At 36.4% G+C, this 16,659-nt stretch overlaps 1 protein-coding gene and 1 non-coding gene across 3 annotated transcripts in view; both read right to left on the minus strand.

The window, feature by feature from the left end:
• The window catches only part of SCP2 (sterol carrier protein 2), a 239,240-nt gene that overhangs the window by 18,098 nt on the left and 204,483 nt on the right, over positions 1-16,659 (minus strand). For both annotated transcript variants that reach the window (XM_037827204.1, XM_037827205.1), the window contains one exon: positions 1,183-1,276. In XM_037827204.1, coding sequence (XP_037683132.1) covers positions 1,183-1,276 — 94 coding nt within the window. The remainder of the gene's footprint in view (positions 1-1,182; positions 1,277-16,659) is intronic.
• On the minus strand, positions 14,622-14,729 carry LOC119528265. The gene has a single exon (XR_005215585.1). It is a non-coding gene; the product is annotated as a U6 spliceosomal RNA (small nuclear RNA).

A 16,659-nucleotide genomic window follows, 5' to 3' on the forward strand; every position in this document is an offset into this window, starting at 1 on the left:
TGGCCCAGTTCTACCTAAGGAAGGTGGATGATCATTATGAAAATCCTAAAAATGTAGGGTCCTACATCAATCACATCAGCTGTTTTCCTACCCACAGTGCAATCACCTTAGATGTTAAGAAGTCCTCTGAGTTCAAGGGAGTTATGAGATATGCACAATATCTACCTTTCACATTTGACTCTAATGAGCATGAAATACACAGCTTTATCTTGATTGTTTCAATACTTTGTTTATTTCAGCCCACTTTGATCTCCCTAATAGATGTGTAATTTGAATTGTATGACTGTGGCTATAACTGCGCCTTGTATGGGCTCAAAACTAAAATCAATAAAGAAAGCCCAAAATGCCTGTTTGAAACAGTGAAGTATCTAATTTTGCCTGAAGCTGTATTTTAGAGAGTTACTATTAGACTGCCTTAGTATGATTAGATCTGATACAATTTTTTTTAAATCAGCATATATTATAAAGTTATGTAAAATTGTGTATTTATATACAGAGAAACAAATGCCAGAAAGGATAATAACTGCTGTTCACTATTTAGAGAGAGCTGTGTGATGGAATATCAGAAGATTTTTAATTTTTCTTTTTTATGTTCCTGTAGAGTTTAAATTTTTTAAATTAGCATCTTTTTCTCAACAAGAAAAAAAAAATTAAAAACTTTTTAAAAATAAATCAAGCACAAAAGATTCTTTTTAAAAACAATTTGGATACTAGGAACCTTAAGAGATTCATTTTAAATATTATTCTTTTGAATAATTCTAAGTAAGATCTTTGTAATTCACAAGGAAATTATGCCAAAATAAATTAGAAACCCATTACATATGAACTTTGTCCGTAATTTAATATCTCCCTGACAAAGAGAAGCCTGAAAAAGAATGATAATATTAACCTTTCCCTTGAAATAAGATTTTTACAACATTTTACTATGATTTTTTATAAAACTCAAATCTGGAGATTTATACATTTGTGAAATGTGTTCTTACCAGAATTACAAAGGAGCTTTAATAAACAATCAGAAATCTAAAATACACTCAATTTAGAATTTAGATTGTATTTTACAATCTAAATACTTGACGTATATAAATTTTACATTTGTACCACCTCATGGCAACACCTAAAACCTGTGTCTGCTTCCCCTATCCTAGGGTCCTCCCAGTGATAGTTTATAAAAATTTTACTCACCTCTTCAAGCTTCTTCTCAATTTGTTTAAAGACAAGATTTGCCTTAAATCCATCAACTGCAGAGCTGGCTGGAACAGCCTCAATTTGATGAGTTCTAAAAGAGTGGGGAGAAAAAGTGAATTTCATTATATGGAGTCACCTAAGTATTAGACTTTTCATCATCTATACCATAGCAAATTTCAAAAACCCTAAGAATAGGGATGTTGTAACTCCTATGCAAAGTATACACAATCTCTATTAAGCACATAAAATAACTTTTCCTTCCCATTTATTCTATAAATATTGACTGTTCGCTAGGTTTTAGGCATTGTTCTTGAAAATACAGTCAACCAAAGAACCTGTCTTCATTGAGGTTTATATGGTAATGAGGAGAGTAACAATGAACAAGAAGGGGAGGAGAAGGGGAGGGGGAGGAGAAGATAAGAAGAATATACTAGCTATGAAGAAAATAAGGAGCCCCCACCTCAATCAAGATTATAGAGAAGCTTCAGGACTCCATGCCCCCACAGAAGCTTTGAACAACGAGCAATAAGAACTGGCAGAAAAATCTCTTAAAGCTCCAGAAAACAGTAAAATGATTGCAGTAATAGAACAAGCACAGAATCAAGAAAAAGGCACCCCAAAAGTGATAGGATCTAGTAGTGCCCTGGCTGGACCCTCTCCCACCCGCTTACTGGTGATAGCTGGATAGACAGAAAATACTGAATATAATCCTTTAGCTTAAAAAATGCTTTAGTGTAGTCTTTAGTAGCTAGAAAAATGCTTATTATAATCAAATCACTCAAGTAGACTGATTCACTTTAAACCTGAAAGCCCTTAGTAGCATAGTTTTGACCTAATCTCAAAAGCTTACACTCTGTTGCTGGTTACATTAATGAGATCTTTACCCAGCTCTGCTTGTAGGGATAAGATCTCACCCAAAACAGGGTAAAACCCATATGGACTACATCAGTACTATCCTCCCTCTGAAGGACAATATCAAAGGCCTGAATGGTCAACACGGAGAGAAGCACCTGCCAGGTAACAGGATATGCTAACCAAACAAAATGAAGCAGGCGACCAATACTCGATTTTAATGAATCCTGTGACTTTTACTTTGTTTTTCTCTCTTTTTCTTGTCCCCCTTTTCTGCTCTCTTCTGGACTTTTGCCATTCCTTTGTTTGTTTGGACTGTAAAAGTTCAAGTCACCTTTCTTACTTTGAAACAGTCTTGGAAAGATTTTTCTTTTCTCCAGTTCCTTGCTGATGCATCTTCAATCAACTCACCTTCTCACCAAAGCAAAAAGACTTGTTTCTCTGTCTGATGAGGGATCAGGTGGGCCTAGCTATATAGGACTGTGTTTTTATGACAGTAACACTGGCTCTGCCTGAAGCCAACCAGTGTTCCCAGTGCAGGTCCCTGGTCTTGCTTCCAGAGGGACCAGAGCAACCCCCACGTACATACTGGGAACTTGTGTGTCTGGCCCAGTTTGTCTGGCAGAGGCCTGAGGGACGAACCAGGACACGCATTACAGGTTTGCGATGTCAGAACTTGCCCCACACGTAGGAAGCAGCTCACCGACCCCTCCTACAGAACACTATGGGAGAGCAGTCAACCTGGCTGTCCGTGACAAGGGATTGCTGGCTGTAGGAATGTGAGGTAGCTGTTTCCTAGAGAAGGGGAGACATTCATAATCATATAAATGGGTGAATTCCTAGGGCCATACATGAACTCCTAAGACAAGACACATGCAGAGAAAGGATCAGGGAGGCTGCTATGCTTTCCTCTCAAGCTATGCTCTAAAATCATAGATAAGCTTTGAAAGAGAACACTAACATAAGTCAATCTGTAAATACTAGGAAAGGTGTTTACCCCTACCCCTTCCCCAAAACAAGATGCAGGTTTGAAGAAGATGGAAAGGGCCCTTCACTTCACATTCACCTCAAGATGATCTTCTTGATAGGAGGGCTAAACTTTGAAGGACAGCACTAGCCAACCCAGAACCAATTTTCAAACACTGTAAAAGGTGCTGTGTGCATTGGTTTGTTTTTGTATTTATTTTCAAATCATATTTTTTTATTGTAGAATATAACATATATACATAGAAGTGATAACTTTCCAAATGCAATTTAACAAGTAGTTAGAGAGCAAATTTCACAAAATATTATAGGTTATAGTTCCACAGTTTCAGTTATTTCCTTATTAAGAAATATATATATAAAAAGGTAATATCTTTCAAAGTATGATTTAACAAGTAGATAAACAGGAAATTTTGGAAGTTGTTATCAGTTATAGTACCATAGTTCCACAGTTTCAGTTATTTCCTTATTATGAAATATAATATATATATAAAAAAGGTGACAGCTTTCAAATTACAATTAACAAGTAGCTATAGAACAAGTTTCAAAGGCTGCTGGTGTTACAGTTCCACCATTTCAATTCTTTCCTTCTAGCTATTCTAATACCCTATCAACTAAGAAAATTATATAAAGATTCAGTATTCATAATCTTTTGTTAAATTCCATCTTGTTTGTTGCTACCCCTTCCTCTAGTTTAATCACTTTCCCGATCTTCAGGGATACCTAGGCAGTAACCACCCTAACTTGATCATTTTGAAAAGAGGTGTCAACTTTATGAGCAAAGGTGTCACATATAGTTGATGTTCCTGAAGAGGCTACTGCCTCTCAGTTTTGGGACTTAGCTGGCATAGGAGTTCTCTGAAGGATTTAAGTTTCTGAAGAATAAACTTAGTGATTGAAACTTTATTATAGAGTCCCAGATAGGGATCCAGGTATTCTTTAAGATTTTCAGAACCTGTTGACTTGGGCTTATCACACTGTGGTCATTTGGCATATCTAGGTGAAGCTTGCATAGGAGTAACCTCCAGGACAGCCTCTTGACTCAATATGAATTTTCTTAGCCACTAAAACCTTACTTGGTTGCCTTTCTTTCCCACTTTGGGTCAAAAAGGCATTCCCAATCCCTCAATGCCAGGGTGCATTGGTTTGTTTTTGTGGGCTCCTGGCACTCAAGGAAACCTCTGTCAATCACTAACAGGATAAAAACCTAAGGAACATACAGCTCAGAGACTACATTCCGGAGTTAACACATTAAAATATTGAAAAGTATAATGTGCAACAATAGATTACAAGTCAAAGAAACAGGAAATGATGACTCATCCAAAAGAATAAGATAAAACTTCAGAAGCCATCAATGAAGAACAGACTTTGGATGGAGCAAACAAAGACTGTGAAGCATATGCTTTTAATATGCTCAAAGAGACAAAGAGAAACACAGAGAAAGAACTAAAGGATATCAAGAATACCATGAATGAACAAAATGACAATCTCAATAAAAAGACAGAAATTATAGAAAAGAGCCAAGAAGAAATACTGGAGTTGAAGACCATAATAACTGAAATAAAAAATTCCCTATAGGACTTCAAGAGCAGATTAGAGATAGCAGAAGAAAGAACAGTGAATTCAGAAATAAAAAATAATGAAAAAAAAAAAAAAAATGAACAGAACCTAAGAGGCCAGTGGGATACCATCAAGCATACCAACATAAGCATTATAGGAGTCCCAGAGGTGAAGAAAGAAAAGGGACAGAAGGAATATTCAAAGAAATAATGGCAGAAAACTTCTGAAATTTAATGAAAGACATGAATATACACATTCAAGGCACTCAACTAACTCCAAAAGGATAAACTCAAAGAGAACCACACCCAGACACATTGTAGTCAAGCTGCCAAATAAATGCTAAGGACAAGGAGAAAGTGCAGAAAGCTGCAAGAAGAAAGTAATGTGTTATGTACCAGTGAGTACCAGTAAGATTAAATGCGTATTTCTCCTCAGAAACCATGGAGGCAGGAAGGCACTAGGATGAAATAATTAGAGTCTCTTTCAAAAAGGAAGGAGCATAGAATAGCTGGAAGGAGGTAAATGACATGGTGAAACTGTAACCTATAACATTCTTTGAAATTTGCTCTATAGCTGCTTGTTAAATCGTACTTTGAAAGTTATCATCGTTAGGTATATATGGTAAAGTTCACAATAAAAAATGCACTTAAAAAATGAAGGAGCAATGAAGACATTCTCAGATAAACAAAAGCCAAGGGAATTTGTTACTACCAGACATGCCCTTGAAGCAACACTTTTTTTTTAAAGAGAGGTCTTCACACCGAAAGGAAAGGACACTAGACAGTGGATCAAAGCAACATAAGGAAATAAAGATCTCTGGTGAAGGTTACCATATGGGTAATTATAAACTTCAGTATTATTGTATTGTATTTTTGGTATCTAACTCCACTTTTTACTTCTTACAGGTTCTAAAATGCAAATGCATAAAAAGTCATGATAAATCTATGGTTTGGGACATACAATATATAAAGATATAAATTGCAACAAGTACAACAAAAAGGTGGGGGACAGTTGGGTATAGGAACTGTATTTGTATATGCTTTGAAGTTAAACAGGTATCAAAGCAAACGAGAGGATGTTAAATTTAAGCCCCATAGTAACAACAAAGAAAATATCGGAGAAAAGCAAGCTCATAAAGACTGAAAGCAAAGTACAGGTTGCCAGGGGCAGGAGGCAGGGGGAATGGAGAGTTGATGCATAATAAGTACAAGGTTTCTGTCTGGGAAAATGGGAATGTTCTGGTGATGGAAGGTGATGAGGGTATTGCAACATTGTGAATGTGATTAATTCTACTGAATGGTATGCTTTGGAGTGGTTGATATGGGACAGTTTATGTTATATACATGTTCCCACAGTTAAAAAAAAAAAAAAAAAAAAAAAGAACTACTAGAAAGACAGGAACATAAATGCAATATGTGATCCTGGACAGGATCTAATAATGGAAGATAAAAGACTCAAAGGAACATTATTGGGACATATGAAGAAACTGGAATATAGATTGTAAGCTTTATATCAATGTTAAATTTCTTGAACTTGGTATCTGTACTTAAGGTGGTTATTTAAGTGAATATCTTCGATCTTAGGAAGTGCACATGGCAGTATTAAGTGTTCAAGGAGCATGATACATTTAAGTGTTTAGATAATGGATTGATAGAAAGACAGATCAATCAACAGATGGATAGATATATAGAATGGTATAGCAAATGTGGCAAAATGTTAAAACTGGTGGATCTGGGTATCTGGAGAAACAGGGATATATGTTGGAGTGCTCTATATTGTTTTGTAACTGTCCTGTAAGTTTGAAGGTATTTAAATATAAAAAGTTCAAAATATATCGAAAATAATTTTTTTTAAATAAAATAAGGTAGGTTAAAGGGTGAGAGAGAGTATTTTTTGCATGTTAGGTGTGCTATTTTATAAGGTGTGGTCAAGGAAGGCCTCTCTGTGGAGGTGGTATTTAAATTAGTTTTTAAATTAAGTAAATGATCTTCCATGCAAATATCTAGTTGGGCAGGCCAGTTCTAGGCAGAGGACACATCAACTATAAAGCCCTGAGGTAAAAACCAGCTTGGCAGTTAAAGGAAATGTAAGAAGGCCTGCCCATCTGGAGCAGAACAGAGTAGTAGAAGGATACAAGGTCAGGGCAAAATAATGTGGGACTTACAGAAGTCTGGTTTTTATTTCTAGTATAATGAGAAGAACTATAGGGTATAAGCTGGAGAGTGACATGATTCTTTGACATGTTTAAAAAATAAATCTGGCTGCAGGTGGAAAATGGACCATAAAGGGGCAAGGGAGACCAATTAAAAGGCTATTACAGCAATTTAAGCAAGAGATGATGATGGTTAGAACAAGGTTATAAGGGAGTGGGGAGGAAGCAAAAGGTGGACTCAAGATTTATTCTGACCTGTGAACAAGATATGACCATCTGCCCATTGGTGGTTTGATATTTAGGAAACAACTATAGATAAATGGCCTAACGTAGCAGAAGAAACACAGCCTTTAGAGGCACAAAGGCCTAGATTGGAATTCCAAGGGCTTCCTCCACTCATTAGTTATAATATTCTGGGCAAGTTACTTCATCTCTGTGTACCTCCAATGAGGAGGTGGGGAGGAAGGTGGAAAGTACCAATGGTTTCATGGAATTAAATGGAATCCCGTGCATAAGGCACCTAGGAGACCCAGCCCATGGTTAAGAAATGACAGCCATGACTTTTATGGGCTCCAAACCCTCAAGTATTAGAAATGGACAGAAACCCCAGGAGTCTGAAGATGAGGGCATCTTAGGATGTCAGGTAATTCTTCTGACATACCACACACATGCTGGTAATGCCTGGACCAAGAAGGGAACAACAAAGGAAGGACATATTTGAAGAAGTCAAGAACATAAACATTTCTTTCTTTCTTTCTCTACCCCCTCTCCTTCCCTCCATCTCTTCTCCCTTTTCCCCCCCTTTCTCTCCAAACTTGATCTGCTTCCTTTGTCTGTCATTTCATAAATATTTAATGCGTGCTTATCACATGCCAGTCATTGTCTGAGGCACTGGGAATACAAATTGTGAACAAGTCAAACCCAATCCTGGTTCTCACTGAATTTATATTTTTCCACTAGAAGAGAAAAATAAGTAGACAAAATAATTGCAAGTTGTATCAAGTGTTAGGAAGCAAACAAAAAGAGGAAACTACTTTATTAGGGCCATCAAGGAAAGACCTCTCTGAGCAGGTGAATTTAAGCTAAAACCTCATTAAAGGAAGAAAAGGAGCTAGCCACTCAAAAAGGAAAACTGTGTGTGTAAATATTCTGAGAGAGGAAAGAACTTGGTATATTAAAAGCTAAAATAAGACCAGTGTCACCAGAGCATAGTAAGTGGGGGAAAGTAAAGCGAAATCAGATTGGAGAGCTAGGCAGGGATCAGGTCATACAAGCCAAAGTAGGGAATTTGGGAAGGCGCTGAAGTGTCTAAACAGGAAAGTGAAACAGTTTTATTTGTGTTTATTCTTACAGTAGTGTGCAGAATGAATTAAGGACTGGGGGGTGAGGGGGAGGTAAGAACAGAGGTTGGGAGACTAGTTAAGAGGCTGTTGGAGTAAACCAGATAAAAGATGGTGGCCTGGACTACGGTGGCGGGAGTCTGCCAGTGGAGATGGAGAGAAGGAAATGGATTCAAAATATATTTTGGAATCTGAATCTGTAGGCCTTGCTGCTGGGGGTAGGGGAACAATATAAGAGGGAGAGGAAAGTGCAAGGATGATTCAGGTTTTGGGCCTGAGTAACCAGGGGGATGGTAGTGCAGTGTCATTTACTGAGATAAAGAAGGTCGGTAATGGGAGTTGGGGAGTGGGGAATCTAAGTTCTGTTTTAGGCACATTAACATTCTGATGTTTGTGAGACAAGAAGTCAGTTTGATATGAGAGTCCATAGCTCAGAAGAGTGGTCTAGGCTGGAAATAAATGGGGTAGTCATCAGTATAATGAAAGTATTTAAATCTATGGAAATTGATAAGTTCACCTTGAGGGAATTACAGGGACAGAAGAGAGTCATAGACAACACCCTGTTGGAACCTCATTCTTTAGAAGCGTGGGATGGAAAGAGAAGCAGGAACCAATGATGCAAGAGGAAAACCAGAAGAGCACAGTATCACAGAAGCTTAGAGAGGAGAAAGAATCTGGGAGGGAGGGGCAAACCATGCCAAATGTTGTCAAAAGATCAAGTAAGGTGAGAACAGAAAAGAATCAGCCAGATTGGGCAACATGGAAAGTATGGGAGACCTTGACAAAAACCCTTTTAAGGATATGGTGGAGGGTGGAAGTCAGTGACTGAAGAGTGAATGGGACAGGGAAATAGAAACAGCATGGCTCTTTTGGGGAAAAGGAAACAGAATGGCACCTAGAGTGAAATGTGGTATCAAGGAAGGTTTGTTTTTACGTTTAACGTATCTCAGCATGTTTGCTGGATGATGGTAATGAACCAGGGAGAAAGGAAATGGAAGGGGAAGAGTCTTGAGAAGGTGACAGGGGGATGTGATCCAGCGACCTGATAGGAGGAAGAGGAGATCTGAGGGAAGAAGGAGGATCAGATGGGTGCAATTCTAGGTAGGTCTACAAGTCTTGGATTGAAGATTAGGGAGTTTGGGTTGAATGACTTCTATTTTCTCAACAAAATATAAGGCAAAGTACTCAGGTGAGAATATGGGTGAAAGGTTGCGTATGAGCAGTCTAATATACTGAATCATTATCAATCTCGTGAACAAGCATGCAACCCAAGCTCCAGCCATGCTGAACGCTGTGTGCCTCTCAGAGCATGGAGAGCTGCTTCACCTCTCCCTGCCTTTGCCGCTGCTGCCCCTGGACCTGGAATACCTCCACTCTCTTAGTAAACTCCATTTCACCCAGCAAGACCCAGCCCAGGGCACTCCTTTTCTTTGAAACCTTTTTTCACCTATCCAAGTGAGCCAACTGTTCCCTTTGTGCTACCCCTGACTGAACCTCATGTTTACTTCAGATATTCTGCTTACAAAACTATATGACAGTTCTTGAAAAGAAATCGGCCCTCCCTAGTAGATGTCAGCTTCTCAAAAGTAGATATCATTTCTTTAAAAAAATATCTATCTTTATAGCCTCAGTTCCCAGTACACAACAGGTATTTAGTAAAGAGTGACTGAAATTAGAACTGAAATTCTGTTCAATTCTCCCTTATCTAAATCCTAATTTCTCCTTATTTCATTCAGAGCAGAATTATGGTACACCATCTTCTCAGCCAAGAGTTGGAATGCGTGACCTAAAATCAAGTGGCTACAACTAGTTCTGCTCCAAAAGCCAATTTTGTTTCCTTAATGGTCCAATTTTTTTAGCTTTTAATACATACTTGTGGCCTTCTCCACACTTGCCACTCCTTAGTTGTTTATGATAAAATAATAACTGATACTAGTGGCACATTTCAGTTTACAAAGCTTCTTGAAACTTCATGGGCAGAGCCAGACAACAAGTTCCCAAAGGTCACCGATATATATATATATATATTTTATCTTAGTGGCTTCGAAAAGTACATCAAATTAATGATTAACCTTTTTGTGCAGATTAGGAAAAAAAGTTAATATGTAAAGTTTTCTGAAAACCCTTTACTCCTTACAATTCATTTCATATATGCCCTGCTCTAAGGAAACTGAATATACCAACTAAGCAAACTCAGAAAAGAAATTATTCACATCACAAAAGGATGTTCCTCATGATCTCTTTATATACAAATTGCTTTTTAGTAGAAACTAAATTCTGGTTTTTCAAAAAAAAAAAAAAACATTTGGTTTATATATAAGTTTTCTCAAATAAATCTAGTATGTAAAATATTGGTAGAGACCTTGAAGATTAACTAGTAGTATCTCCCACTCGGTGTATAAACTCCCTCTACACATCCTGACAAATTTCATTCTAGGGGCTAGGAGACAGGGTCCACTTCAATGATGTTAAAGACTGGAAACAAAGAGTAGCCAACAAAAAGCCTTGAAATCATACAGATGAGGGTTGTAGTCCTGATTCCCACCACTTAAGACTCTGTGTCTTTAGATAAATTTTTAACTATGAATCAATATCCCCATATGCAAACAAGTATAATACCCACAGTATGGAACATGTAAGATTAAACAAGGTAGCACATGAAAAGCATCTAGTATGGTCTAGGCACATATTAGGCCCTCAAAAAAAGGTTGCTAAGGAACTCTTAATTAAAAAAAAATAGCCCAATTCAAAAATGGCCACATTTTAAAATTTCTCCAACAGATATACAAGTGACTGATAAGTACATGAAAAGATGCTCAACATCATTAGCCATCAGGGAAATGCAAACCAAACCAAACAAGATACCATTCACACCCACAAGAATGGCTAAAATAAAAAAGACAAACAATAACAAGTTTTCACAAGGATGTGGAAAAAATGAAACCCTCATACATTGCTGATGGAAATATAAAATGGTGCCACTGCTTTAGAAAACAGTATGACAGTTCCTCAAAATGTTAAACACAGAAATTAACATATGACCCAACAATTCCATGCCTAGGTATACCCAAGAGAATTTAAAACATTATGTTCACACAAAAACTTGTACATAAATCTTCACAACAGTACTGTTCATAATAGCCAAAAAGTAGAAGCAATCTAAGTGTCTATCAACCAATGAATGGATAATCAAAATGTGGTATATCCATATAATTGAATATTATTCAGCCATAAAAAGAAACAAAATACTGATACATAGTACAACATAGATGAACCTTGAAAACATTATATAATTGAAACAATCCAGTCACAAAAGACCACTTATTGTACGACTTCATTTATATGAAATGTCCAGAATAGGCAAATCCATAGACAAAAAGTAGATCAGTGGTTGCCAAAGGCTGGTAGGAGGTGGCAATGGGGAATGAGTGACTGCTAATGTGTACAGGGTTTCTTTTTTGAGGTGATGAAATGTTCTAAGATTGATTGTGGCTATGGTTGCATTAACTCTGTGAATAGACTTATAAAAGCCACTGAATTGTACAATTAAAATAGGTGAATTAAACGGTATGTGAATTATATTTCAATCAAGCTTTTAAAAATAACTTTAAAAACATAGTTGCTGTTATTCTTAGTATTTATGAAAAATACAAAATTCTACATTTTAATCAAATCTTCATTTCTAAATCTTTTACCAGTAATCATTTTGTTCTGATTAGGGATGGCTGCACAGTGCACGTAAGCCCTCGGGAGTAAAGTTCATTCACAATCAGCAAATCCCTTTGACCCGAGAGCAGGCTCATGGTCCCATCATGGCCAGAAATACAGCCCAAAGAGCTGGGAGTAGAAAGAAAAAAACAAACCTCAAAGGAATATGGTGAAAGTTGTGCCCAGATCCTCCTTGGCCAAACTGTAGGCTTCAAAAAGTAAGGTATGTCTCCCAGTCTGTACTAAAAATTAAAGTTCATTTTTTCTAAACCCCTTGATGATATTTATAATTTATTAATACAACCATTTTTGACCATTTAACCAACCACAGGGACTAGATAAATAAGAAATAAGAAAAGAAAGGAAAATGCAGTGGGAAATCAGGAATGTAGACTTTATTGATCTGCTACAATGTGTAATGGGTGTTTTATATTTGTTAGTTTTATAATCTCTAAAGTATTTTCATTATTTCCTAAGTGAGGAAGAAATTAAGATAAACATGCTCAAAGCATGTCAGTGTGATCAAAAAGTTGACAGGGTGCTCTTTCCACTGATCAACACTGCCTCTGTAATATTTCCAGTCTATAAAAAACAAAAAAAGATGTGATACATTTAAGTAGGTGTACAATTTCTTCATTCTAACTGCACTAAAATGGTGGCTACCTTAGTTTGAAGACAGAAATAAATCATACAAGATTATTGTATGCATTCCTTAAAACTCAATTTAAAAATAAAACTAAAATAATATATGTGCATACGTATGTATTTGTTGTGTGTGCTCGCCCACTGAGAAGGCCTAGAAGTAGTAACAATGAGCACACGTCAAACAGCCACACTGTGGTTTCTAAATACCCTTTTCCATAAAAAGGAAGCAGGGCTCCTTGGGCTGAGGCAGGGAAAGTACAGAATGAGCCTGATACATCCTGAGTCAGAAAGTAAGAAAATACTAAAAAAAATCAGGAGGACATATGAACCAGCTTGAAGGGGCTCCCACTGGCCAAATCAAGGACATTTTGAGCATCAAAACAAACGATACTAATGGATTATAACCCACTGAATAAAATAAGAATTCTTGAGTTCAAACGTACCTATGAATAAACTAAATAATGGGGGAGAAGAAATTCAGCAAATGAAAAGGCTAATCCCTTCAATTCCAACAAGTCTGCTGTATTCATTTTTCCATATTCCTTACCTAGCCCTTTTCCATTGTAATCATTACATATATAAAATTTTTACTTCTCACTTTTAACTTCTTATAACTTTTTACCATTTTAACTTTAACTTCTAACTTCATAACCATTTTACCATTATTAACAGCTGCATAATTTTCCACTGAATCTTAATCCATTCCCCTAGTGTTGGATATTTACATTGCTTCCAATTTGATGCAATAAAAGACAATCAGCAAACATCATTGTACATCCAATTTTTATGTTTTGTGAAGTATCAATATTTTTTCAAGAATAAGAAATATTAACTTCCCTACTAAATTGTTATAGATGCTAAAAATCAACTGTAACGTATTAAACAAAATTGCTCACAACATTTATGGAACACACACTTAAGAGTTTAAAATAGTTAACTTTCAAGCTAACTTGGATAGTTTAATCGTTTTGAAAAAAACTGGAACAATCCAAAAACCCCTCAACTGGGTAATGGATAAACAAACTGTGGTAACTCCATACAGCAGACTATTCAGGAAAAAAAAAGGGGGGGCGGGGGACAAATTAAGGGTACACACAATAACAGGGATGAATCTCAAATGCATTATGCTAAGTGAAAGATGCCAGACTCAAAAGGCTACACACTGTTCGAGTCTATTCACATGACATTCTGGAAAAGAGAAAACTAAAAGGGCAGAAAACAGCTCAATGGTTGCCAGGGGCCAGAAGGTGGAGGCAAGGGCTGACTACAAAGGTGCACAAGGAATTTTTTTGAGTGATGGATAGCTATATTACTATACATCTGTCAAACCCTGCAGAACTGTACACTAAAAAGGGTGAATTTTACTGTAGGTACATTATACCTTAATTTTTAAAAATGGAAAAAACAAAACACACTTGGGCTTTAAAAACGAGTTTCATTTAACAGGGTACAGAAGGAAAATACATTCGCAGTCTGCCCCATAAAAGCTCCCCCTTACGTAAAATGAATAGGATGATATAATAATGCAAAGTCAATGTTAATGGTCAAAACTGGTCTAAATTAAAGAAAAGTTAAATCAAAGCATTCTGAAAAAGTTAACACAAACTGTTATATTTGGGTTTTCTTTGTCAGAGACTGTTTTACAGTCTAGCTAACACTGCAAAATTTGGATTGAATAATCAGAAACACAAAGTTTCCTGTTGTGTACATTAAAAAGTTTCTCTAGCATTTGAGAATATGTCGTTAGTTACTTACAAATTTAGAAATATTTTATCTTCCTTTTATCACTGTGTGTTCCTAGTAAATAATCTACTTTGTACCTAAACTCTTTTGGGGTCAGTATATGCATGATGTATCACTTTGTTTTTATTTTCAACCTTTTTGTATCTTTATACTTTAGACATGTATCTTTTAAAAAATTTTGTTCGTCAGCCTTGACTTTTGATTGGAACATTTAGATAATTTACATTTAATGAAATTACTGATACACTTTAGTAGTTTTATATACATTAGTTCTTTTACCTCTTCATAGACAATACAAAAAACCTTAGAAAACTTGTATTTTATTTACCCCCTCCCATCTTAAATGCTATTGGTTTTGTGAATTTTCATTTCTATTCTAGCTATCTATTAAATTATCTGTGTTTGTCTTCAAGTTTCCTTCTTTTTTTTTTTTAAACTCTAAATAAACCTTTAAAAATATGGAATGCTTCATGAATTTGGGTGTCATCCTTGAGCAGGAACCATGCTAATCTTCTCTGTATCATTCTAATGTTAGTGTATGTGCGTGCCAAAGTGAGCACTCTCCATTTTTGAATGAATTTTCTTTGGGTATAGGATTCAAGGTTGACAGTTACTTCCTTCAGCACACTGACAGTAGTTCATTGTCTTCTGGCTTCCCCCCACCACCCCCCCCCCATTGAGAGGTTAACTATTGGTCTAATTGCTGTTCCTCTGAAATAATCTATCTTTTGTTTTTTAGCTGCTTTTAAGATTTACTCTTTTGTTTGTTTTTAGCTGTTTTATTATGCACTTAGGTGTGGCTTTTTTCTTATTTATCTTGTTTGGGAATCATTCTTGAATCTGTGGCTTAATGTCTTTTTGTCAATTTTGGAAAATCTCAGACATTGTCCCTTCAAATATCATTTATGCTCCATTCTTTCTCTCCTCTCAATTAAACATATAATAGACCTTTTTACTATATCTAGTTTGTCTCTTCCCTCCCTTCTGTATTTTTCATCCTTTGGTTTCTCTGTGCTTCATTCATGATGTTTCCTTCTGACCTATCTTCCAGGTCACTAAGTTTCTACTCAGATGTGAAAAGTCTGTAGTTAAACTCACCCACTGGGTTCTTTATTTGATAAACTTATTTTTCAGTTCTGAAACTACACTTTGTTTCCTTTTTTCTAATTCCCTCTTCTCTGCCAACATTTCCAATTCTGTCTTTGTCCTTTGAACACATTTGTTTTAGTCATTTTAAAAGTCGATGTCTTACCTTGTGGATCACACCCCCTTTATCTAGTGTATGGATGAGTAGAAAAATGGGGATAAAAACTAAAGGACAAATGGGGTGGGATGGGGGGATGATTTGGGTGTTCTTTTTTCCCTTTTATTTTTTATTCTTGTTCTGGTTCTTTCTGATGTAAGGAAAATATTCAGAGATAGATTGTGGTGATGAACGCATAACTATGTTATCATACTGTGGACAGTGGATTGTATACCATGGATGATTGTATGGTGTGTGAATGTATTTCAATAAAACTGAATTTAATTAAAAAAAATAATGCAGAGAGATAACATGTACCCTTTACTCAATTTCTCCCAATAGTAACACCTCGCAAAACTATAAAGCAATATCAAAACCAAGATATTGACATTAATACAATCAGAATATAAACCAATTCCATCATAAGGTGCAGCCCTCATGTTGCTTTTTTATAGCCAATCCTACCTCTGTCCTGTCCAACCTGTCCTTAATCACTGGCAACCACTAATCTGTTCTGTAAGAAAGGAGTAAGTTTAGTTTTCACATAGACAGCATGGAATAAGGGAAATGGAGGCAAAACCAGTTTAAACAAGCCCCAGACAAAGAGAAGAGAGAATCTGCCTGCTCCTTATATGGAAAAGTAACCATAGTTACTGCAATGTAAAGAGATATGAGGTAAAATCAGAGGCGGGAACTCACAGCAAAAAAAAAAAAAAAAAAAAAATTGGGGGGGGATTGGCTGATCAGTTCAAAATCTCATAACGAGCTAGTTGGCTCTCTGGGATTGGCTGTACAAATTAAAATCTCAAAAGATGAATTAGTTTGTGTTCTCGGATAGGCTGTAACCTCTGTAGTACCCAGTCAATGGGGAAACAGGGGAGGGACTTGCGAATTAGGAGTAGGAGATTTAAAGATCGCCATTCTCTTCCTCTGGCACGCCAGCCTTCCACGTGTTTGGCTGGACGCCCTATCTTGCAAGATGGTAAATAAATTCTTTTCTCCTCCAGAACCGAGTGAGCGTTTATTCCCTTACAGGTACCGCTTGATTTCCGACAGTTCATTTCTATAATTTTGTCATTTCAATTAGGTTACATTGATGGAATTACACTGTATCTAAAATTTGGGAGTTTTTTTCCACCCAGGTTGCTATGTATATCAATAGTTTGTTCCTTTTTATTGTTGAGGGGTATTCTGTGGCATGTTTAACCATTCACCCATCAAAGAACATCTGAGTTGTTTCTACTTAT

This window comes from Choloepus didactylus, chromosome 2 (assembly GCF_015220235.1).
Source record: "Choloepus didactylus isolate mChoDid1 chromosome 2, mChoDid1.pri, whole genome shotgun sequence".
Lineage (NCBI taxonomy): Eukaryota > Metazoa > Chordata > Mammalia > Pilosa > Megalonychidae > Choloepus > Choloepus didactylus.